At 36.0% G+C, this 22,803-nt stretch overlaps 9 protein-coding genes across 9 annotated transcripts; 4 read left to right on the top strand and 5 right to left on the bottom strand.

Moving 5' to 3' along the window:
• Positions 1–204: 204 nt before the first annotated feature.
• Positions 205–2,367, bottom strand: NUP85 (Nup85p; the record flags this gene model as incomplete). Its single annotated transcript, XM_003644380.1, has 1 exon — positions 205–2,367. The coding sequence occupies one exon, from the start codon at positions 2,365–2,367 to the stop codon at positions 205–207; it is 2,163 nt and encodes a 720-aa protein (XP_003644428.1).
• A 448-nt stretch (positions 2,368–2,815) lies between these two features.
• URB2 (ribosome biogenesis protein URB2) lies at positions 2,816–6,229 on the top strand (the record flags this gene model as incomplete). The annotated part of the gene is made up of 1 exon (XM_003644379.1): positions 2,816–6,229. One exon carries the CDS (start codon positions 2,816–2,818, stop codon positions 6,227–6,229), a length of 3,414 nt encoding a protein of 1,137 aa, XP_003644427.1.
• A 103-nt stretch (positions 6,230–6,332) lies between these two features.
• On the bottom strand, positions 6,333–8,594 carry GEF1 (Gef1p; the record flags this gene model as incomplete). Its single annotated transcript, XM_003644378.1, has 1 exon — positions 6,333–8,594. One exon carries the CDS (start codon positions 8,592–8,594, stop codon positions 6,333–6,335), a length of 2,262 nt encoding a protein of 753 aa, XP_003644426.1.
• Positions 8,595–9,156: 562 nt separating this feature from the next.
• SNU13 (RNA binding protein SNU13) lies at positions 9,157–9,540 on the top strand (the record flags this gene model as incomplete). Its single annotated transcript, XM_003644377.1, has 1 exon — positions 9,157–9,540. One exon carries the CDS (start codon positions 9,157–9,159, stop codon positions 9,538–9,540), a length of 384 nt encoding a protein of 127 aa, XP_003644425.1.
• Positions 9,541–9,643: 103 nt separating this feature from the next.
• Positions 9,644–12,826, bottom strand: Ecym_1374 (uncharacterized protein; the record flags this gene model as incomplete). Its single annotated transcript, XM_003644376.1, has 1 exon — positions 9,644–12,826. One exon carries the CDS (start codon positions 12,824–12,826, stop codon positions 9,644–9,646), a length of 3,183 nt encoding a protein of 1,060 aa, XP_003644424.1.
• Positions 12,827–13,028: 202 nt separating this feature from the next.
• On the bottom strand, positions 13,029–16,199 carry MLO127 (Mlo127p; the record flags this gene model as incomplete). The annotated part of the gene is made up of 1 exon (XM_003644375.1): positions 13,029–16,199. One exon carries the CDS (start codon positions 16,197–16,199, stop codon positions 13,029–13,031), a length of 3,171 nt encoding a protein of 1,056 aa, XP_003644423.1.
• Positions 16,200–16,519: 320 nt separating this feature from the next.
• On the top strand, positions 16,520–19,033 carry HUL4 (putative E3 ubiquitin-protein ligase HUL4; the record flags this gene model as incomplete). The annotated part of the gene is made up of 1 exon (XM_003644374.1): positions 16,520–19,033. One exon carries the CDS (start codon positions 16,520–16,522, stop codon positions 19,031–19,033), a length of 2,514 nt encoding a protein of 837 aa, XP_003644422.1.
• A 426-nt stretch (positions 19,034–19,459) lies between these two features.
• On the top strand, positions 19,460–20,098 carry RIP1 (ubiquinol--cytochrome-c reductase catalytic subunit RIP1; the record flags this gene model as incomplete). The annotated part of the gene is made up of 1 exon (XM_003644373.1): positions 19,460–20,098. The coding sequence occupies one exon, from the start codon at positions 19,460–19,462 to the stop codon at positions 20,096–20,098; it is 639 nt and encodes a 212-aa protein (XP_003644421.1).
• Positions 20,099–20,565: 467 nt separating this feature from the next.
• Positions 20,566–22,629, bottom strand: Ecym_1370 (uncharacterized protein; the record flags this gene model as incomplete). Its single annotated transcript, XM_003644372.1, has 1 exon — positions 20,566–22,629. The coding sequence occupies one exon, from the start codon at positions 22,627–22,629 to the stop codon at positions 20,566–20,568; it is 2,064 nt and encodes a 687-aa protein (XP_003644420.1).
• Between the last annotated feature and the right edge of the window lie 174 nt (positions 22,630–22,803).

Below are 22,803 nucleotides of genomic sequence, written 5' to 3'. Positions count from 1 at the left end.
GAGATATCATATCACTTGTATTTAAAGGAATAGAGCATATCACCAACCTTTTAGGAAGTTCAAAATAGCTAACAACTACGTAATATCTTGGACCCTATCATGAAAATACAGGAATACAGAATAAAGTTATCTTTTTCTTGTGCTGGTCAAGGGATCATCTAAATAATATACATACCGAAATGTCTGGTAGATTAAGTAAGGCAATTACATGAATTCTTGGCACAACTTGAAATTCAATTTGGTCCTGATTAGCTGGATTAATGATGCCATTTCGTGGGGCAATGTATCGTCTTTAATTAGTAATTGGTTGTATAGTGCTCTCGTAGTTTCGTTGGAGTTGTCAAACTTTTCAAGTGATTTAATAATGCGCAAAATATCACGTTCCTTGATAAGTTTAGAATCATCTTGCAAAAATTTTGGATAGATGAAACGCCCAAGAAGAAGAATGAGATATTGAGGAGGCAAGTAGGGAAATTCGATCAAAGAAAGCAATAATTCCAAAGCTTCTTCCCATTGGTTGTTGTTAGCAGATTGGTAAAACTCAAACAATACTGCATACGGTGATAAAGTTTGCTTCATGACCGTTGTGACCATGGCATCTATTAACTCTTTAGGAATTTCGGACTGATTTCCATTCACAATTATTGCACTAACAATTTCGTCTTCTAATGGAGACCCCTGAAGTACCGAGGCTTCAAAGATCATCCATGAATAATGCTTCACCCATTCGAATTCGCCTGCCTTACTGAAATTGGACATCGCTTCAATAACGTTATTCAGGTATAGAGCATCCTGACCCAGTATCCTGTAAACAGTCCTTGCAACATGAGGCAGTTTCCATTTTGCACATATTGTCAACATCCATTCGATATCATCGTTAGTCTTAAACGGATAATGGGGTAGCAACTCTGCAATAATCATTCTTTTCACTGTATCACTATAATTTGGAGTCAAGGATAATATACCAACTGCAATTGGCCATAGATCTTTGTCCTCGTACGTTACTATGCTTAGTGCGAATTGATTCAATAAATAGCTAGACATGGTACTTCTTACTCCAAGAAATTCTTCTTGATCATTAAAATAATCCAAACCGCCATCTTCCATCAGATCATTCTCTAATAACCCTTTAGCTTCGCAAATTGATGCGGTAAATGCCGCGGTACAGCTATCCAGGGAGTCCAGAACTGGTAGAATAGAATAAATTTTGCCCATTATTATGTCCACGCATGCTTGTTCCCAAGTACTAGTGATATCAAGAGGATATTCTTGAAGGGCGATTTGCAAATATTCTTCTGATAACTGCAAAGCTGGGATATAGTAGAGCATCAAACCACAGTAACATTCGTACCATGTTTTGGAATAATATAAGATTTTTGACTTGTTGCCGGACATAATCAATAAAACATCCTCCAGCGATGACTTCAACTCTGGCTCAATATTCAATGTACTTTGATTCCAGTGAGCATATAATTGCAAAACCAAATCTTTCCATTCCCTAAATACCGTTTCAGATTCATAAGGGTAACTTTGTAACAAATTAGTAACATCTAGCAACATCGTATGGGTGACTGAACATCTACTTTTCATATAATCCAAAAGCCCAGACCTTTCTAGTACGGCTACAGACTGCTCAAACAAGCCTCGTAATATTAACTGGCATAATAAGCTCCAGGTATAAGGATTCTTGTGTACGGGCGTTGAAATTGAATTATCAAGAACTCTAGCAATAACTGCTTCACTCGGTTCTCCATCAGATCTATTCACCCAATTAATTAAAGAGTTAATGAATTTGGCCCTTGATTCGGGCTCCTCCGAGTCCAGCGTAAACTGGACTGTCTTTAAGCAGCTTAAGATACATAAGCATTCTTCCAGATCAACAAATCTTTGATGTTTGTTTGAGAACTTTAAAGATTCAATAAAGAACTCCAGTTCAGAAACAACAGCTTCAAATGCCAGATTCACTGTTTGATTGTGTTCCAGTGTCGAAGAATGCTTAATCAGACCAATCGTAGGAATATTGAATTGTTTATCAGGCCCTAAGCTCTTGTATATTTCAAAGAGTTTAGAGACGTACTGGGAAAATTCTACTGAATTATCAATATATGGAATGGCAACGGGGAATAATGCTGTAGAAGCTGCACTTTTATTAAAGGCAAAACTTCTCGAAAACACTGGCCCAAATTTAAAATGAAGGTTCTTATCATCTGGCTGTTTTGATAAAGTTGGAAATGAGACCATAGGAACATTGCATACAGGATCAACATCAAATTGTAGATCCTGTTTTCCAGAGTCACTGCTTTCTGTAGTTGCAAATTCTAGGCCATCTACATCCATTAACATATCTTCGGTTGGTTTTAAAGTCATTGATACTGCATTAGCTTTCTATAGGGTTCATGACCTATTCTGTATTGATGATTATACTGGAAGATGCTGCTGATTTTTTGCAGAAACTAAAACTCTTACGAATCCAAATTTACACGTGATCTAAAGAAACACCCTACAATACAATTGTAAACCAGCTTGAAGTCAAATAGAAGTCGATAAATCTAGAGGTGATCAAAGGGTCGCTATACTCCCTGAGTTAATTACTTTAAGCCATGTCAGGTCGCTGTCGTCGTCAGATCGTCAGAAGCGATGCTGGATTTTCCATGGAAAATTTTAGCGTGAGAATGCGATGAGATGATGAACCGCACGTATAAGTTCTTTATATAGCTGAATCAGAGGTGATATATCTGTGTTCAGGTGGGGTCAAATATTTTATCTGGTGTATATATATGTATCAAAGTTCCCAATTGTTGCTAGAAAATTTAAGATGCTAATCAGTACTTCTGCAGAAGCAATTACAAAGCACCTACGATCAAAAACGATATCCACTGGAGAGGTTTACGAAATTGCTCAACGAATTCAAACAGGAAAATATGAATTCTACTTTCCTAATAGTCACATATTTATATTAGAGTTGATAATTGACAGGTGGAATGCTTCAAAGGATGAAAATTTTAAAAAAGACTGGAAAATATGGTCTTTGTTCATCTCAATGTGTAATAAAGTTCAAAATCCTGAGCATAAGAAGAAGTTACTAAAGAATCTGAAGTTTGTAAACTTTTACTTAGAGAGCTTAGAACTACTGGAAGAGGAACAATATGAGTTATTTCCTAAGCCGATTTTTGAACTTTTAAAGATCATGAATAGTGCTTTAACTATTCAAAGTACTTCGGAAAATGCCATGAAAATGATGGGCGGCACTTTAAATCTTCTTTTAAAGAGCAATGATGAGGACATTGATTTGCAAGGTTCTCTACTTTCCGAGTTAACAGCATTGATTGGTGTACAAAATTTGAGGGATAGTAGTTCCAAGATGACTGCTGCATATGTTAACAACTTGTTATTTCCATCGTTGAGGTACATGCACAGATTCACCTATCCATTAGAACACCACAACATCGACTTTCTATCGAACATCATGGGCAATTTTCTCTTCAATGACATATCGAATGCAGTGAAACATCTTGAGAAGGTTATAAATAACGATATGCTTTATACGGAAACGATGGAAGTTTTATTTAGTTGCGCTATCCAACATTTGTCAAGTTCTGATATTGAAGGTCTTGAGCAGATTTTTAAGTTGCTTGTAAAAGTTGATCCCAAGGCTTCCTCTGATTTATTAAAGTATCTTGCGTCGTCAAATAGAACATTATCACAGAAGTTTTTAGAGGGTCTGTTCGAAGATGGCTTCTTGGAAAGAAATTGGTTTTTGATGTGCAGTGTTCTGAATTTAGACATTGAAATTGGTATAATCAATACGGACCGTTTGATAGTCGCTATATGTTCAAGTGAACCAAATCAAATCATTTTAGATACCTGGTCCAAATTGGTGGCATGTCATGTCAACGCTAGGGAATTTTCAAAATTCTTAGATAAATGGAAACAATTATGTGCTAACCGTGAAAACATAATTTTACTCAACAATGACCAATTTTCCAAAGTAATCAGTGACCATGTACCATCTTTATCGGTAAGTCAGCTGACAGAAATCTTAGATGAACTTGTTAACGAAATAATTAGAGATAAGTCCTGCCATATAGTGAAATGTATGACAGTGGTGGTGCTAGGTTTAAAAAGGCTATCCTATACCATTTTACAAGAATTGAGGCTCACATTGGAAAAAATATTTGAGATTAGCGACATCCAAATCTCTGAATTTTGGAATTTGAGGTACGATATACTAGAAATCTATGACGATATTACTTCTGAGGAACTTCTCTCTGAATATGATGTCACTAAATTGTTAAAAAGGACTGAATCACCTCCAATTACTTTCTATTTTAATTTGTTTAAATTGCGCGAGCTTAAAGAGTTTGATATGAGCTATGCCGTTAACAGGTTCATGCAACAGATTAACAAATTGGAGGAATTAAAACCTATCTTATTTGAATCGTTTGCTAGATGGAGTACAATTATTGATCTCACATTTGATAAATCAAGTATCGAGGCATTGGTAAAATTATCTCTGAAGCAGGAAAACATTGATATATACGATACTATCTTTCTTTGTGATGATATATTTGAAGAACAAAATATCACCTATAATCTGACACGCGAACTTTCAGAAAATATTGTTGAAGAAAAGTGCTTGAAATTACTGCTAAAAGTCCCTGTGCAATGCATTAACAAGAATATTAGAGTTGCTACTATAAACAATATTGTACAGAAGGATATCTTAACAGAATGTGATCTCGACTTGATCTGCCATTTGCTATCGAATCCAACCTTTAAATCTAATTTAGAAACAGATTTTGATCAGCTTCTAAGAGTGGCTTCTTCTGATAGCAAACAACATAACTTAAACCACCGTGTTTTTGAAACCGTATGGTCAAACCATGTCAATAATATGAATGCAGAAGAATGTAAATGTTATGTTCTTAACGGTATAAATAACTTAATGGAAAGAATGTTGCATTCTTTTGATTTTGTTACTTACCGGGTAGCTTTTTATGCCATTAGATCTAGTTCGAAATCTATTCCAGAATTTGCATCTTTAAGAGATCTTTATATTTCTGGGGTTATAGATCATTTGAAGAAAAGTAAGGTAGATGGGGAACACAGACAGATATCATGGATTTTACAGTCTTTGTACTTGCTTTTTAGCTCTAATAGTGAGTTAATAAAACAGCAAGATTTAATCAATCTAGAGACTCACCTTTCGAAATATATTAAAATGACAAATGATGTTGAACTTCTGGAGAGTTTTTTCCTGTTTTGTTCATGTTATTACGATAATTTACTCTTCTTACTAACTCACTATGTGGTTTTAAGAAGTATGGCTATCGAGAAGGCCAATTTAATAAAGGGGATCCATTTCGCGATTCAAAAGACTATAAGCCATGATGTAAAGGTATTCAACTCTACATTTTTGACCATTTTAGCTTCATTTCCTCAATTTGATAATAACCTAACGAATGGTGTTCTTGAACTTTACGAATCATTTATTAATACTTTGTCAAAATCTAATGTCTATGGTGTGAAGTTATTTCGAAAATCCGTTTCAGCATTTTACACCTATTGTGAGAACTTTATAGGTGATAATCCCGATACGATTCTAAACATTTTGAACACCTACAAGAAATTACTAGGAACGAATCCATGGCTATTTTCTCAATACACCATTGAACTGTTGTTTCCCATGTGTTCCAAGCTGAATTTTGCATTGTCTTCAAGATGCCGTCGTTTTGATGCTATATTTATAGCAACAACACAATTATTGTCATCAATATTATTATTCCACCGTTATAAGCTTTCAAATCGTCATCATGTTGTTAACAGCACTTTATGTTCATTACTAGAGGTCATATCTAATAGTAAGAAATACGAATTGTCATATAGATCAGCCAAATATTTGTCAAGATTAATTACCAATTTCTGCGAACCTTCTAATATTTCTAGCAGCAATACCAGGGGCACGCTAAATTCTAAAATTGCGGTTGTTAAGAGATCATTAAGAAAATATTTGCCGGTCTTACTTCTAAAATACATTCATATATCGATTACCAATCCGTTTGAAGCTAATATCCGTAAAGAATTAATTATGTCTGTCTATGCCATATTTGACGTTTTGTCCCAAGAAGAACTTGTAATTGTCAATTCCAATTTGGACAACGCAGGTAGAACATATTTTAAATCTTTGTATTCAGAATACAAGCGGGTCGGTAAATGGCATGAGGATTGAGGATGGATGAATTTTAGTCTTTCGGTCTATTGGTTGTAAAATAAAAATATGTATCAAACCTGGTAGAAAATCAAACATTATTTAACAATTTTAAATATTACAACTAGAGCATATTTTTCATTTTATGGTTTGCAGCTGTAATAATAGACCATAATCCTTCCTCCAATGATTCATCAAATGTGTACAATGGACCCATTATTTCCCTTCTCTTTGTTCTTTGAAATCTTAGAAAGTCCTTTTGTGTGATTATTCCCATTAGAAAGCCAGCCTCTTCAACTATTACTAGTTTACAACCAAGCTTTTGAAACATGCGAGAAAGAAGGGATAGTGAAAGTGATCTATGAACATGGAATGGGGTGTAATTAACCAAATCTTTAAAATGTATAAAATTATCTTCATCAGCCGTTGAATTCTCTTTGTTAAAATTAATTATGGTGTTTCGTGCTCTGTCATCACTAGTGACCATACCTAAATAAGACTGAATGTTACGCAAAGAAACGTAGCCGACACAACGCTTTTCAAGTTCATTTGTGTCTTCAACTTTGATGATAGGAAAGCCCCTATAAGAACTCCCTACTGTCTCCAAAAGTGATTCTAACTCTAATAGATGCATAGTTTCCTTTATGGTTATCAAGTTGGTGGTCATGATATCTTCAGCGCAATAATCGTCTAAAAAGTCATTGTTCTCTTGAGGATACTCCAAGTACGGAAAACCATTAATCGTAATCATCTTCTCAGCAATACCACCCTCTGAACCGAAGGAGTTGAAGACGATCCTTGTAACTGCAACCACAACCATTGTTGGAATAATATAAATAAATGCACCAGTCAATTCAAACATTATCACAACAACCGTTAAAGTCATATTCGTAATCCCGCTTAAAGCAGCTGCAGCGCCTAAGAATGCGTAAGTGCCTGTAGTAATTACATTTGGTCCAGTGATAAATCTCTCCACCAATAAACTGACAGAACGGCCAAAAGTAGCACCAACAGCCATTGATGGTACGAAGATGCCTGCAGGAACCTGGCAACCATACGACACAACAACACCAAGAGCTCTCAAAAGAGTTGCAAAAATCAAAGAGAAGTACATTCCAAAAAAACTTAATAAAGTTGATTTTTCATCAATTACGCATAGTCTATGATTCCATTGAGAGTTATTGGAATCTTTAACACATTCATGAAATAAAATTTCCATGCTTTCCGTCATATCAAGCTTTAGAAACTCGTTGAAATATGACAAGATGGAGGTGACCGAAGCTAATAAAAATACCTCCTGTAAAGGCCATTTCCATAAATACTTTCTTCTGAATTGTACAAACCTGATATTCCACTTACTGATATAATTGCCATATAATCCCCCAAATATACCCAATAGAACGAATATGGGTATTTCTTGAACATGCCAATCATTGTCGTATTTTACCTCGAATAGTACAATTTTTCCATTCCTAAAAGGATTTATGTATTGTAACATGGAAACTGCACACAATGCAACATAATAAGACTTCCAAAGAGTAGACAGATTAAACTGAGCAGAACTGGATATTTCCTCTAAACCAAACAATACTCCACCAATGGGAGCACCAAAAGCTACTGCCACACCAGCAGCACTTGACGCAATCAAGTATTCAGACTGTTCGGGAAACTTTAATGTATTTCCTAGAAGTAGCTTAACTATAATATAGCCGCAACATGTGGCATAGTGCACCGAAGGGCCCTCTTTCCCCACACTAAGACCTGAAGAAATAGCCAAAGGTAGAGCTATAGATTTGACTGCCAAAGTAGTTAGACTGAAAAATTTCTCCTTATAACCAAACCCTGAAACATGCACCTTAATTTCAGAAATCCCCGACCCTGTTGCCATCGGCGCAAGGTATCTCACAGAAAGGGCACTCAGCATCGCAAACCCGCAGGACAAGATAATAAATACAACATATGCCCACACTGGATTAGACCAAGGTGCCCAAATATTCTCATTGACACATTTTACATCGTCTAATACAAATAACTTCCCTGTATGTTCATCTCTATCTGTACAGCAAAAAGACTTGTTCAATAACCAATTCCGCGTACACACCCCAGACTTCAAATTAACCAATGTTTCTGTGAAGATTTGTATGAATCCGGCAATACACCCAACCAGCAACCCAATCAACGTCAAAACGATCACCACTTTCCCTCTCCTCCATATCAGGTTTTTGTAACTACTCCACCGCCCTTCATAATATGTCTCACCAACCACAATCCTCCCCTCATGACACTTCTCCTCCTCAACCCAATCAATTGTTTTAAATTCATCGAACTTTTTAACTTCAGGAATCACTGCATTACCCTCTCCCGAATCTACCTCTTGAAAAAACATAGTTTCTATCCTCTTCTGCTTATAACAGTATATTTCTATGTTAAGTTAGCTGACTTTATTTTATTTCATCATATGATTAGCACATTTCCAAACATACCTGACTTCCATTAAAACTACTTAAATCCGGAATTTCGTTCCAAGAACCCCAGTAACAAACCCTATAATTTACTAAAACTAAATAAATTACACATTAAAATAAATAAACATCGACAAATGTGCTCAACACTCGGTCTAAAACACTTTACTCATCATCTTAGCCAGCCTATCTAGCTGGTTCTGCTAATTCTATTTGTGCCGACCGTTACCAACTTTCCACGGTTACAATTTCGTACCTTGTGATTCTTGTTTTTCAAATTTCAAATTTCACGTTTCTTTTTGAAAAAATTTTCGAGCGATGTTCCTCAAGCTCATCGCATCATCATATATCTTGAGTATTAAAAAGTAGTAGTTCTTTTTAGTAGGTAAACTGTTTCTTAGCGTTGGTGTTTTGAAGTCAAATCGGCCATTCAAGCGAGCTATTAAAACCTGTTTGCAAGGAACTTGAAGAATACCATACTTAAACATGTCATCTAAACCTAATCCTAAAGCGTTCCCATTAGCAGATGATACTTTGACACAACAAATTTTGGATGTTGTGCAGCAAGCGTCTAATATGAGACAGTTGAAGAAGGGCGCTAATGAGGCCACCAAGACTTTGAACCGTGGTATTTCTGAGTTTATTATTATGGCGGCTGACTGTGAACCTATTGAGATTTTGTTGCATTTGCCATTATTGTGTGAGGATAAGAATGTTCCATATGTATTTGTGCCTTCTAGAGTTGCTTTGGGTAGAGCTTGTGGGGTTTCCAGACCAGTGATTGCTGCTTCAATTACGACGAACGATGCTTCTCCAATGAAGAACCAAATCTATGGTGTCAAAGACAAAATCGAGACTTTGTTGATTTAAAAAGGGTATTTTCTATCTGTTTAATTTTTGTCGCTATAGATCGAAACGTTTTGTGTGTATATACGTATTTTTATCAATAATATAAGTGCTGAGGCATACATTTCTAGTATTGTGAGGTTACATCATGTAAATGGAGGTTGATTAATTGCCTAGAGGTATCGTAGTGGGTAGGAGGCTCAGCCACAGGTGGAGAGACGAGGAGGTTGGGTGTGGTACGTCTATTAGGTTGGTGAATAGAATTGAATAGAAACCTCTTATCATAGGGTGTTTCAACATAGGTGGACAGATCGGAATCAGAGTAGGATTCGAGACAGTGAATGTCTACACATGAACCACCTACTTTGGATTTGCCATAGGATAAAATATGCACTATGTTGTCGGATGTAAGAACTGCAAATAATGGTATAGGACTGTCCAGATTATGCAATGGGTTTTGTGGTATTGGCGAAATAGCCATGATTTCATTGCTGAGTGTAAAAGAACAGAAATTCTTCCCATATAACACACTGAAAGGAGAAAATTGGTACAGGTAGAGGCATCCCTTCGCATCGCTTATCATAATGAATGTAATTGACGTATCCAAAAACAACGACTGAGTATCCAAACACCTAGGAACGTCTAGATCAGTGACTGCGGCAGCATTGAAATTATATGTGGCACTTGATCGAATGGAACATGACGCATATCGGGATATCAAATAATGTGTCACACGCGGATAGCCAGCTGCCACATCAGAGGGTGTTAAAGAGAAATAACCAGTGGGAGATGAAGTTAGGTTATAAGCTTCAATACCCTTGAAAGCGTCAAAAAGAATGATCATGCTATCATGGAGTGCCCCAGCCATTACAAGTTCGCTTCTTATTTCAGTAATAGCCAATTTACCTTTTTCGAATTGCCATCTATTTTTGTTTTCAGATATTGAACAAACCAGTAGTTTCTCACCAGCTATTATGATAACCGACCCACAGGGTTCAATAGTAGTAACAAGCCAGTTTAATTGTATACGATTTTGTACCGAAAAATATCCATCATCGATGGAAAATAAATAAATTGTGTGTCCTCCTCCCTCTCTTACGGTTCCTACAATAAATTTGACTGATTTTTCGTGCTCAAACACAGTTTTTGAAGGTAAACGTAAAAGATGTGTAATTATCTCACCTTCGGAAAACGAATAATCGCTGGTATTTTGAGACTTCAAGTAATCAAAAAGAATAAGCTTTTCATTGATGTTGGATTCATTTAGCTTTCTGCCTACTATTACAGCACACGTCTTCTCTTTAAGTGTAAGTAGTCTAGTGAAAACCAAACCGCTTTCCAGATATTCCTTATGAATATGTTCAGTTGAAACTATCAGCTTTCGTAATATTGAATCAATTCCCAGTATATAAAGGATTTCTTCGTTAAACACAATTATCTTTTTTGTTTCGCACGGTAAATTTGTCTTTAATAAAATCCCAGCATCGTACTTATATATATGTTGAAAATCATAAAACAACAGTAAAGAGCCATCTAAGTTATCACAGAATCTTAATGGATACCCTGCATTAATCATAACGTTGCCGCTTATATAGCCCTGTTTAGTTGATCGTAAAAAAGTGTGCAAATTGTTGTTAGAGAGGACAAATATGCCCTCTTGATTCATATGCATAGAGGTGGTAGTAACTGGTAACTCCCCAATTGTGTAACTTTCTTTCAATTCATAGAAATCACATTTACGATCACACCTCTCAAATTTATATTCCTTCAATATGTTATCATTTAACACTGCAATTCTTAATATATGTTCAGTTTCATATGAAGCAATTAAAACATTACTAGCCATGTTGCAGCTTTCATCGAACTTTAAAATATAATTATCAAAGTCGCCCTCTTTATAACCGCAGATAATACCATCACCCTTTAGGACAATATATTTATTAGCAGTACCCAAACGATTTATGACAGTTGCATGAGACACATAACTAGGTATGAAATGTAAAGTTCCAGTGCGTGTAATAAAACTTTCACAGGTCTTTTTTGATGAAAAACCTTCCATTTTTACGACCTCATTGTTTTCTATGAAAATTCCCTTCAGAGAATACCAAATGTTTGATGCATCGAGCAGTTGCAAAGAAGACTTTATTTGCTTCTTTACAGTAAAAACCTCTAGGTCTGTATGTATTAAGCCAATTGGATTATCATGCATTAGAGAACCACATGAAATTGTCTCAGCACTTATTTTATTAGAAACAAGTAAAGTTGGAGGGCTTATAACTTGGGAATCGTAAATGACTTTGTGAATAGATTGGTATTCGATTCTTTTCTTCTCTTTAGATTGCAAATCTACTAGTACCAATTCTGAATCCATTAAAAGAATATATCTCTCTGAATCCAAATGCCATGAATCATGAATGCCTATACTACATGAAGGTGGTAAATTAACTTTTACCCAATGTAATTTACGCATCTCCCCTAGATTTAATTCGGATTTATAAATGTAGCCATCCTGTGAGCAAATATGTAATACTAGTGCACTGAAACGCTGAGAAATGTAAATTTTAGAACGCTTGGAAACACAATCTTTAATAAAAGATGGTATTCCAAACTTATGTGTTTCCATCGTTTCGCAATCCCAAAAGTAAGCGTAGTTGTAAGTGATAACCAAAAGCCACTTGGAATCATTTAAATTATGCGGTGTCAATGGCAGGTAGCCATTGCTATGGTCAAGCTGATACACTTCTCGAGTATGTTGCATTCGTGGGTCCTCATATTCAAATTTTTGAATATAATAAAGCATGCTATAGGAACACCTAAGTAGGGCAAATGAGCCACATTTATTGGAAGTAAAATCAATCAATTGGTCATTAAATTGAAATAATATTTGAGGCCCTGTTGTAATGGGTAATGGACCAAATAGTCTTGTGCTATGCTGTGAGTCAAAAAGCAAATTTTCTGAGTTTTTGAATAGTCTAATGCCTTTCGAATATTCAGAACTATGAAGTACTTCACAGACAGAAATATTTTCCTTGGAATAAGCTGTGAGAGTTTCTCCTTGAAGCACATAAAGTTTATCTGAAAAAGAGATCTTTTGGATTCTTGCTAAGTTATTAGCAATCCATTCCAGTTTCAATTTCGTATCATCATTCACCAATAAACCCACTGATCTTTCGAATACAATGATAAAGCAGTCATCTCCACAACGAGAAGTAACTGGATATATATATAATAAACGTCCATTGTTGCTCTCTGTTGAAAGTTTATGTAATGAATAGTTTAAACTCTGATATTCATTAGATTTTAATTTCATTTAAGAGAATAGGAGGACTGACTTAGTTATTTAGTTTATTATATGTTAAAGTGATAAATTAACATTTAATAGTAAAAATTTGTACCGAGTAATTTTAGAAAACATAAAATTCTGTCGATTCAAATGAATGAAAACCATTCCTTCATTCCAATATATTAATGAAAATAACAAGCTAATGTGTTATATAAGTCAACATAAATACTCAAATATCTAAAATATTAGAACCAATTTCAATATTTAGATCACCATCATGATCTAAAACAATTCCATGTATACAATTATCCGTCACATTTAAATGGGGCTTCGATGACTCGCTTAAAAGGTAACAACCACCGCCAACAGTATTAATAAAACACAATGGTAATATCTTGTACTTGAGCAGGTCATTAATCTTCCTAAAATCCGTCGATAAATAGTCTAATGGGACGATCTTTGTAACTCGATTGAAGAACTCAATTTGGGAAGCTCGCGTTTCATAGTTATCTTTGTAAATTGCAGTTACCAGATTTTCTGGATCGCTAACCAACAATAGTGGATTTAAATTTTTGGGATTCTTTAAGATAGCGCTTGCAACGATTGCATTTAACTCGTACATATTCTCGAATAGAAGATCCATATCACGTATATTGGTATGTTTTAAGATTAGCCGGTGAACGTTACATATGTCACTAGCATGTTTTTTTGATGGCTGTTGAAGAAGCTCGAACTGGTTAAATCCTTTAAAAGCACTTTGGATTATAACGCTTTCAATAGTTCTGCCAGATTTCCGCTTCTTCCCATTATATTTATTTTCCAAGTGTGATTCTAAAATAAACGAGTTTCTAGGAACTCCTCCCAACTCAACTCTGTTAGATACTTCCAAAACATTAAAACGGTTATCCTTTATAGAGAAATTCAACTCGAAAGCTTGAAGGTACTCGCCAACCGCAAAAAAGATCCCACTGTGGTATGGAAGTAAATGTGAAACGGAAAATTCTGTGTTGAACTTCATGTGCAATTCTAGGAGACCATTAGAATCGTCAACAGAGAAAAGAAAAATGTTATCACCTTCTTCCTCTGCGATTTCATAATTAACAGAAACAAGAACACACTTGGCAAATGTCAACCTTTTTGCATATGAGATTCCATCGGAAATATTGTCAATGACGGGGGCCATCTGAACCCTAGTTGAAATAATATCTGTCGCTATCAGATTAGAATTTTCCTTCGGAAATTGATATGATGAGACAAATTTGTCTACAAAAGTATTGAACACAAATACTTGGGATTGAAGTTCTAATCTGGACCTAACTTTGTCAAAGCATTCCGTTATGCCTATTCCAATTACAAACGTTGGATTATGCTCTAAGGCAACAAACTTCGTAATAAGGAAAGGTGAAGATATTGTATTTTTAGTTGATTTCAAGTTCCAGCTGCATATTCCAGGACATTGCACCCGATAAAAACCGCCAGAAGCACAACTAACAAGAAACCAATCTTGGTGCTCATGCTTAATAACTCGAGGGTTGTATGGAAACTTAATATAACCAGCAACTAAATCCGAGACTGAGAGTAATATTACAATGTTATCTTGATAAAGAAGGAGCCTATTAGAATTTGGTATGTCACAGATACGAAGACCTCTAGTATGAGCTTGAAAATGAGCTAAGATTTTATCAGGTACTATAGAGATTTGGACCCATCCCAAAACATCACATAAAATCTGGAAAGTTTCATTTCTAAATCTTTTCAAAATGAAACTGAAAGGCAGATCTAAGTTTTCAATTTTATATTTTCTAACATTTTTCCTGTTAGTAATTAAGTAGATATCATGATTGGTAGAAATTCCTGTTATGGATCCTTCATGTGTAATAATAGGCTCTATTAAATGCCCAGGTGGATTTGGTATATGGCATGGCACACCAGTGTCACTCCATGAGACGTAACCTCTAGAAGCTAGACTAACATAATTAGTTTCGTCAAGAGAACAGACACATATGATGTTGGTCCCCTTTTCGATAATTTTGGCTTCTTTAGTTACATGTAATACAGAGGACGCTTCCATAACATAATTTTTGTCACAAAATAGTTGATTATCTTGATCAATCCAATAAATTCCATGGCTTGTGGGCCAAAAGTCTAGAGCATATTTTGATTCAAAAACATTCTCACAGATAATATCTTCAGAAAACTCCGTTCTATGAATTTCCAAAAATCCATTATTTTTAGAACTACCTCCACATATGAGGATGCTTTTTAAACCTGAATATGAATTTCCAATTATATAAGAATGAAAAATAGAGTGCTGCTGGATCTTGTCGTGAATTAACACCTTCTCATTTTCTAAAATATTTTGGAAGAACAACCCTGCCATTTTTGAATAAAATGTGTACCAAGTTCCATAGATGTGTTTAAAATATTCCAACTGATCACAAACATCCATCATTATATCACCATCTGAAAGAAAAGTTCTTGAAACAGACCTTTTACCTGAATCATATATTATCTTACACTTTAATTCAAACACAGTTCCAGTATTGACAGCTCCGTATATCTTCAATATTTTACCGTCAATCAAACAGTGTGCATCGACTATTCGAAGGTTAGGGTCAACATTTGTAGGAAAGGGACCCATCTCAACAGACTTTGTAGTTTGCCTTTGATCAAGTAAATGTGAGGATAAAGAAGGGCATGCATAGAAATATGAGTTCGAGGGCGTTATTAGAAATGTACCAACATGTTGAGCCCGTACCATGCATGGCTGGTGTGAAAAGGAACCCACTTCTTCTCGTTCATCCACACCGACCCAATATGTCTCAAGACTCTCTAATGGCTCTTGAAGGCGTTGGTAATAAAAATCAGAGCCCACTTTGACTTTGCTCAAAACATCTATAGTGAAGTATTGGCCTACATCGTCTTGTTCATTCCAATATCCTTCAATCTGGACAATCTCATCAACTAAGGTATATATCTTTTTCATTCTTTCGAAGAATTTTCTCTTGACCCCATCAATACTAAACCGATATATTGTGTGCAGGTCCCATACTAAGAATAGCCCATTTTTAACTTCATCAAAGTAACAAAGTACTCTCTTGAAGGGGCTATGTATTCGGAAGGCATCAACACATTCAAGCGAGTCATCAACAACCTGCAATATCCCATCTTGCCCTAATAGCAACAAATAATATCTGTGACTAATCGGTTCCAGATAAAACCAACAGTTTAAGATACCAGAAGTATATAAAACTTCTCTTTTAGATTCATCACACTCTAAGAATTTGTAGACAGTAATCCTATCCCATTCAACAATAATAGTACCTTCCTGTGCCCAATTAAAACAACCAACAAATTTTTTTGGCCTTCTAACTTCACTAATCTGTAGCTGAATAGCCATCGGCTACACAAATATGCTACCAAATCTATTCCCTCATGTAACCTTTCCACTTTCTAAGGTGTATGTTCTGTACACTAAATGTTTCCATGATCGACGCGCTTTTGCAATTACCGCATTTTGTGGCGAGGTGTCAGTCATTAAAAATGACTGAATATATTATATATTTATATATTTAATTGAATACACAGTCGAGAGGTTTATGAAAGTTCAGATCGTTCCAGTTAGAGTACCATATATTGATTGAAAACTATTTGAGGTTACCTTGAATTTTACCGAGCGTTATATCGGCTGAAGCACGAGGTCAAACTGTTGATCTAAAAATGAGCTTCTTCAGTAGAAACCTAAACATTCAGAAGCGTCACAAGATCCAAATAATATCTAACAGCAACGCTTTACCACCTGAACCTGACACTGTATTTATTACATCCAGTTGTTGTTGCTGTGGAACGGTTTTACAGCATCCAAAGAATATCAGCAAGTTTAGATGCTCAATATGCTATGTCACTGTCGTCTTAAGAGGCCCAACATCTAATAGGGAGCCGATAGAGAAGTTTGATTTGGTGGAAATGAAAGAGCTAATTATGTCTTGTACACATATTTATCGGGAGCTAGATAAAACTGAAAAACATCAGAGAAAGCATGAGATTTTTTGTCCTGTTGAGGATTACCTTGCCATAAGGATGTCCTCTATATTTGCTTTAAACTCATCGTTTGAAAGTTCGAACCGCAATGAAATTTTGGATTACGACGAAGTTAAAGAATTCTATAGGCTTCTAGTAGAATTGCCTACTAAAAAACCATTCTACAGCTTCTTGGTGGCCTGTAACGAATTATTGAAACGTCCTCATGTCGTGCTATCCAAGGCATTTCCAGCACAAGGAAAATATAGAAGAATAGGGTTATTCAGATGGATTCTAGTAATATTAGAGATCCCAATTTTCAAACAAACACTAGCAAATGTTGAAGCAAGCTGTAATAAACCTCAATTTAGAGCGATATCTTATGAAGTTTTAAAGAAGGCCATAGGATACTTATCATGTCTTGATATCCCTACAGCTAAAGAATTGGTCCACTATTTAAAATATCTCCACGATGATGTGTTTGTTTCTAAAGTCGAGTTGATAAACATGTATATTACATTTCACTTTGCGAGGATTCTACATAACATTGGAAAGGATGTGGAACGATCTAAACACAGTCCTCAATTGGAAGATTTTCAGACATCCGAGAAATTGAACCCTACAATTGGAGCTGACATGAGTAGGAAAATGTTACGCCATAATGTTAATGCATTTTTAACTGGGATTGTTAGACCCATCACTGTTGGTACTGGCAAAGATACGTTGAACGCTGACTTTAAGTTCAAAATTGAAGATTATGGGAACGACTGGCATATTAAGACTGGCGCTAAATTCCTCCTTTGTTTTTATGTGGTAAATCAAGCAGTATACAAATGCCCAGTTTCTACATTCTACAATACAATGATAGATTTCGTTGATTATAAGAAAGATTTTGATATCTGGCAGAAATCAAGTAAACTGTTAACAGACCAAAATAAAGAGAATCAAGACGCTTTAGAAGCACCAACCGATGGCCAGTTTACTATTTGCCAATGTCCCTTTTTATTCTCATTAGGTATGAAGATTTCTATTTTGGAGTATGAAACACGTAGGATCATGGAATATAATGCAGAACAAGCATTTTTAAAAGCGTTAGATCGCAGGCAAGTTGTTGACGTATATTTGAAAGTTCGCGTCAGGAGGAACTTCGTTACACAAGACTCACTAAGGAGTATTCAATCACAACAGAAAGATCTCAAAAAATCCCTCAGAATAGAATTTGTCAATGAGCCTGGCATTGATGCTGGAGGCTTAAGAAAGGAATGGTTCTTATTATTAACACGAGACTTGTTTAACCCGAATAACGGTTTGTTTGTCTATATTCCTGAAAGTAGGCTATCATGGTTTTCCATAAGTTCTTCGCTGGACAGCGAGTTGTTACAAGGACAGAATAACAGCTCCGAATTGTACTATTTATTTGGTGTCGTACTAGGCTTAGCAATATACAATAGCACTATTTTGGACTTAAAATTCCCCAGAGCCCTTTACAAAAAGCTCTGTTCAGAAAAGTTGTCTCTAGATGACTTTATGGAATTATATCCAGAGACGGGTGAAAACCTTTTAAAAATGTTAGAATATAATGAAAGTGATTTTGAGGAAACGTTTGGTCTCAATTTTGAAACCAGTTTCCCTGATTGTCTTGATGAGACAAAAGTTTACTATCACGAACTCTGTCCTGACGGTGGCAACCGTGCTGTCACTCAAGAGAATAAGGATGAGTATTTTAAGCTTTGGATGGACTTCTACTTAAACCGTTCGATAGAAAAAAGTTTTGAAAGCTTTAGAAGTGGTTTCTTTCATGTCATTGAAGCTAACTCTTTCAAACTCTTCGGTTCTGAAGAGATAGAGCAGCTTGTCTGTGGCAGTCACGAACAAGGCCTTGACGTCGACATGTTGCGTAGTGTTACAAAGTACCAGGGTGGATTCGATGATAACAGTCCTGTTGTGCAATGGTTTTGGGAAATAATCCAAGAGTTTGACTACGAAAAACAGAGAAAACTCCTACAATTTGTCACTGGTTCCGACAGAGTACCTGCAACTGGCGTCACCACAATTCCATTCCGCATCTCCAGAATCCGCTCCGGAGCTGACAGATTACCGCTATCCCACACATGTTTTAATGAAATATGCCTACATGATTATATCGACAAGCACACCTTGAGATCAAAGTTGCTTGTCGCCATAGATGAGTCCGAAGGATACGGATTCAGGTAATCATAACTTTCACACAATACACAATAAATATCTCTACGTAGGATAGACATAGACAATACACAAAAACAGATAAATAGTCATTCATTCACTCTAATATTAATGGTTTTATCTCTGTGCTAACGCCAAGTGTCAGTAAGTAAACTGAAATACTATGATCACGTGACAAGTTACTACCTTCTAGTTCAACTATCATTAAGAACGAACCAATGATATTGCAGGAAAAAAATTGTTTCCAGAAGTTGGCGCGATGAAGCCTCAGTTACAACTGAACTTCCGCGTATAGACTCTTCGCTGAACATCGTCTACGATCAAGTGTGAACTGCGTGATTGTAGGAAGCTTTGAAGAGTTGGAGTTATCTCTAGTGCATCCCTAGAAGAATACCTGATTTGTCAGTGAAATATTAATTATTTATTCTCTAATATCAAATGTTGGGCGTAAGAAACTCATTTAACTGTTTGAAAAGTGCATCGGCTAAGAGATTGATTTCCTCATCAGCTGTTGCTGCTAAGTCTACTTATAGAACACCAGATTTTAGTGATTATTTAAAAGAGAAGAATGATGCTGACAAAGGTCGCTCGTATGCCTACTTTATGGTTGGTTCTTTAGGGTTACTATCTTCAACGGGTGCTAAATCTACTGTTGAGACATTTATTTCTTCTATGTCAGCATCTGCAGATGTTTTGGCTATGGCAAAAGTGGAGGTGAACTTGGCAGCTATTCCCGAGGGGAAGAATGTTGTCGTAAAGTGGCAAGGTAAGCCGGTCTTTATCAGACACAGAACTTCGTCTGAGATTGAAGAGGCTAGCGTGACTGCTTTGAGTGCTTTGAAGGACCCACAAGCCGATGCTGATAGAGTTAAGAAACCTGAATGGTTGGTCATGTTGGGTATCTGTACTCATTTGGGCTGTGTCCCTATTGGTGAAGCTGGTGACTTTGGAGGTTGGTTCTGCCCATGTCATGGTTCACACTATGATATATCCGGTAGAATTAGAAGGGGCCCAGCACCATTGAACCTAGAAATTCCACAATATGATTTTGATGGTGACAAGTTGATTATTGGTTAAAGAAATTTGCGAAATATTTTATAAAGTTTTGAATTATTCTATTATCACCTACCATCCACGTTATTTATTTTTCAGAACCTTAAAAAAAGAAGAATAATGAGTAAGAGAACTCCATGTATGCTCTACTCTCACCGATACAGCTGCTGGGTCCTATATTTAAATTATTTCTAACCGGAATATGAAATGCATTTATTATTCTTTAATGATTATATTCGAATTTTAGTAAAGGGAATATTTCACCACACTGACGCAAGCAACAAAAATATTAGCAAATTGTAAGGTACTGCTAATTTTGACAATTTTTTGTGGAACCAACCCTCCCCCCATAGATACAACACTTATTTATATATAAATAGAAATTTATTCATGATTCAAGAAAAATGGTATGTATAAAATGCAAATGCAGGATCAATTGAAAAAGTATTAATTAAAATCTAATTTTTTTAATTAGGTTTGATATCATGATTCTACAAATCAGGATTATCTTGAAGTAATTCTTCCAAGTCATCAGGAGTTGTTTGCCAATCATCAGCAATCCACTTTTTTATTTGTTTTTCGTCTGATTGTGCTAGAAGTTCGACTTCATGAGAACTTCTTTCACACTCATGAGTTGGACTATCTAATAGTGGTGTTGATTCTTGTGTTGGATAGGAGACATGGTTAGAAGATATACTCGTCAGCCGTCTACGCCGGGTTGATCTGCCATTACTCAAATGGGCACCAATGTATTCATCTATCAACTTAGCAGCATACTTCGGCAAATTTCGAGGTTTATAGTCTCCAACATACTTACACCTCCAGTATACTGACCAATGCATCTCTCCATATTCCGGAATATTTCTATGTCTACCTAAGTTGGGTACATAAACATTTTTCCATTTGCAGTTTTTATCCTCGATTCTGATACCCACAGCTATCAACTCAACAAACCACCACAGTATGACTTGAAATATGCTTTTGTTACCGTGTCCATCGTTTTTTGCACTTTGGTAAATAGGCTTCGTAAACCGTTTAGGTGCATCGGCTTGAGTACTTGAGGAGTGACATGTCGAGATTGACCTTTTTTTGAACACATGGAGCATATGTGACACTTTATGGGAAACTCTCAACATACCGTGAAATGTATCGAGATCTTTTTTAGAAGGATGATGACAATTACTAAATGGACTTTTCATGGTATATTTCCCTCTCTGCCATTTTAACATATCATGATCAGCTGAAAGTAGACTACCGGTAGAGTCGTAAGTTTTTGCAAACTGATGAATAACCCCTTTCTTAAAATACACACCATGCTTTATTGCCTCGCTGAGTATCCAGCGTAATGGCAAATTACTGAGAAACTGTTCAGTTTCAATATCAGGTGCCCAGCCACCGCCGACGTCAGAATGATCACCAGGAAACCATTTTTCAATTAAATCAGAAGAAACAAATGTAGCTGGTGTACTTGAATTTGCATCTGGAGAATAATGCTGAAAGACACCCTCTACCCGCTGTCTTGATAATGAACTTAATTTCCCCTTAAACCACGAAGATTGGTGATTATCTCGTCTAATACCACTTTCCAAGTAGTCATTTACACTACGCAATAAAACATCAGCAGAATTACAATTAGTGTTAATGCATTCGGCAGCAAACCCAATATCCGAAGTGGCCTTCAGAATCAGAGGAACGCTAGCTGTTCTAGTTATTGTTGAATTAATAAATGGATTAGTGTATCGTTCACTATCCGAGTAACTGTAGTCACTCGGTGAATTCCTGTTAGTTTCAACCATATAATTTCTGTAGACAAAAGAAAATAACTTCTGAGTATATGGATTAGGCGAAAAGCTTTGTTGTTTAAACTTTCCACGCCGCTCATCGATACTAACAGCATGGCGGACATGGTCTACGATGCCACTTCTAGAGGTATATGGGAATAATCTATCCCGAATAATACCACATGAATTAACAGAATCAAATAAGCCCTCAAAATGAACACGAACTGGTATGTTCCTTGCAAATGTATTTCTGAATTCATCAATCAATGTAGTTGTATAGTTTGGTTGACTGGGTTGCGCCGCATATTCCCATGCTTCATAGACTTTCCACGCCATTGGTACCAAATCGTCTAATCCACGCTTAAGAATTCCAACTCGTTCCAACATACCTGTTAAGACTCTTGCAGTAAATGCACCTCTACTAAAGCCAAACATAATTATTTTGTCACCCACTTCAAAATATTTCATAAGAAATAAATATGCAGAGATAATGTGATAGTCCAAACTAAAAGCAAACATAGAATCAAATGTATTTTCAAATTTGCATTTAATAGACATTTTACCACCACCTTGAATACTCATGTTGGTCCCGATACCTGGTTGATAATAACACATTTGTGCTGAGTCGTTGCTACTATCCAACATGCGAAATATTTTTAAGACATTAGTGAATGGGTCTGGTCCAAAATTTTGATCCGTACCATCAAAACAAAGAACTAGGTTCTTTGAGGATGAAGAGCTGACATTGGTGCTGTAATTTACTGACTCTGTCATAATATTCTATTAATTGATGCTGGATCGGTGTTTGAAGGCCACGCAGATCGAGGTCGAAATGTGAACTACAAAATAATAATGCAAGGCCGTTTAAATATATCAACACCTGCCTAACGTCATAATCGACCAAGTGATTTCCTTACCACCAACTTTTGTTTTGTGTCAGCATAGAAT

The sequence above is a fragment of the Eremothecium cymbalariae genome, chromosome 1 (assembly GCF_000235365.1).
Source record: "Eremothecium cymbalariae DBVPG#7215 chromosome 1, complete sequence".
In the NCBI taxonomy this organism is placed as follows: domain Eukaryota; kingdom Fungi; phylum Ascomycota; class Saccharomycetes; order Saccharomycetales; family Saccharomycetaceae; genus Eremothecium; species Eremothecium cymbalariae.
This window is presented reverse-complemented; position numbering and strand designations above follow the sequence as displayed.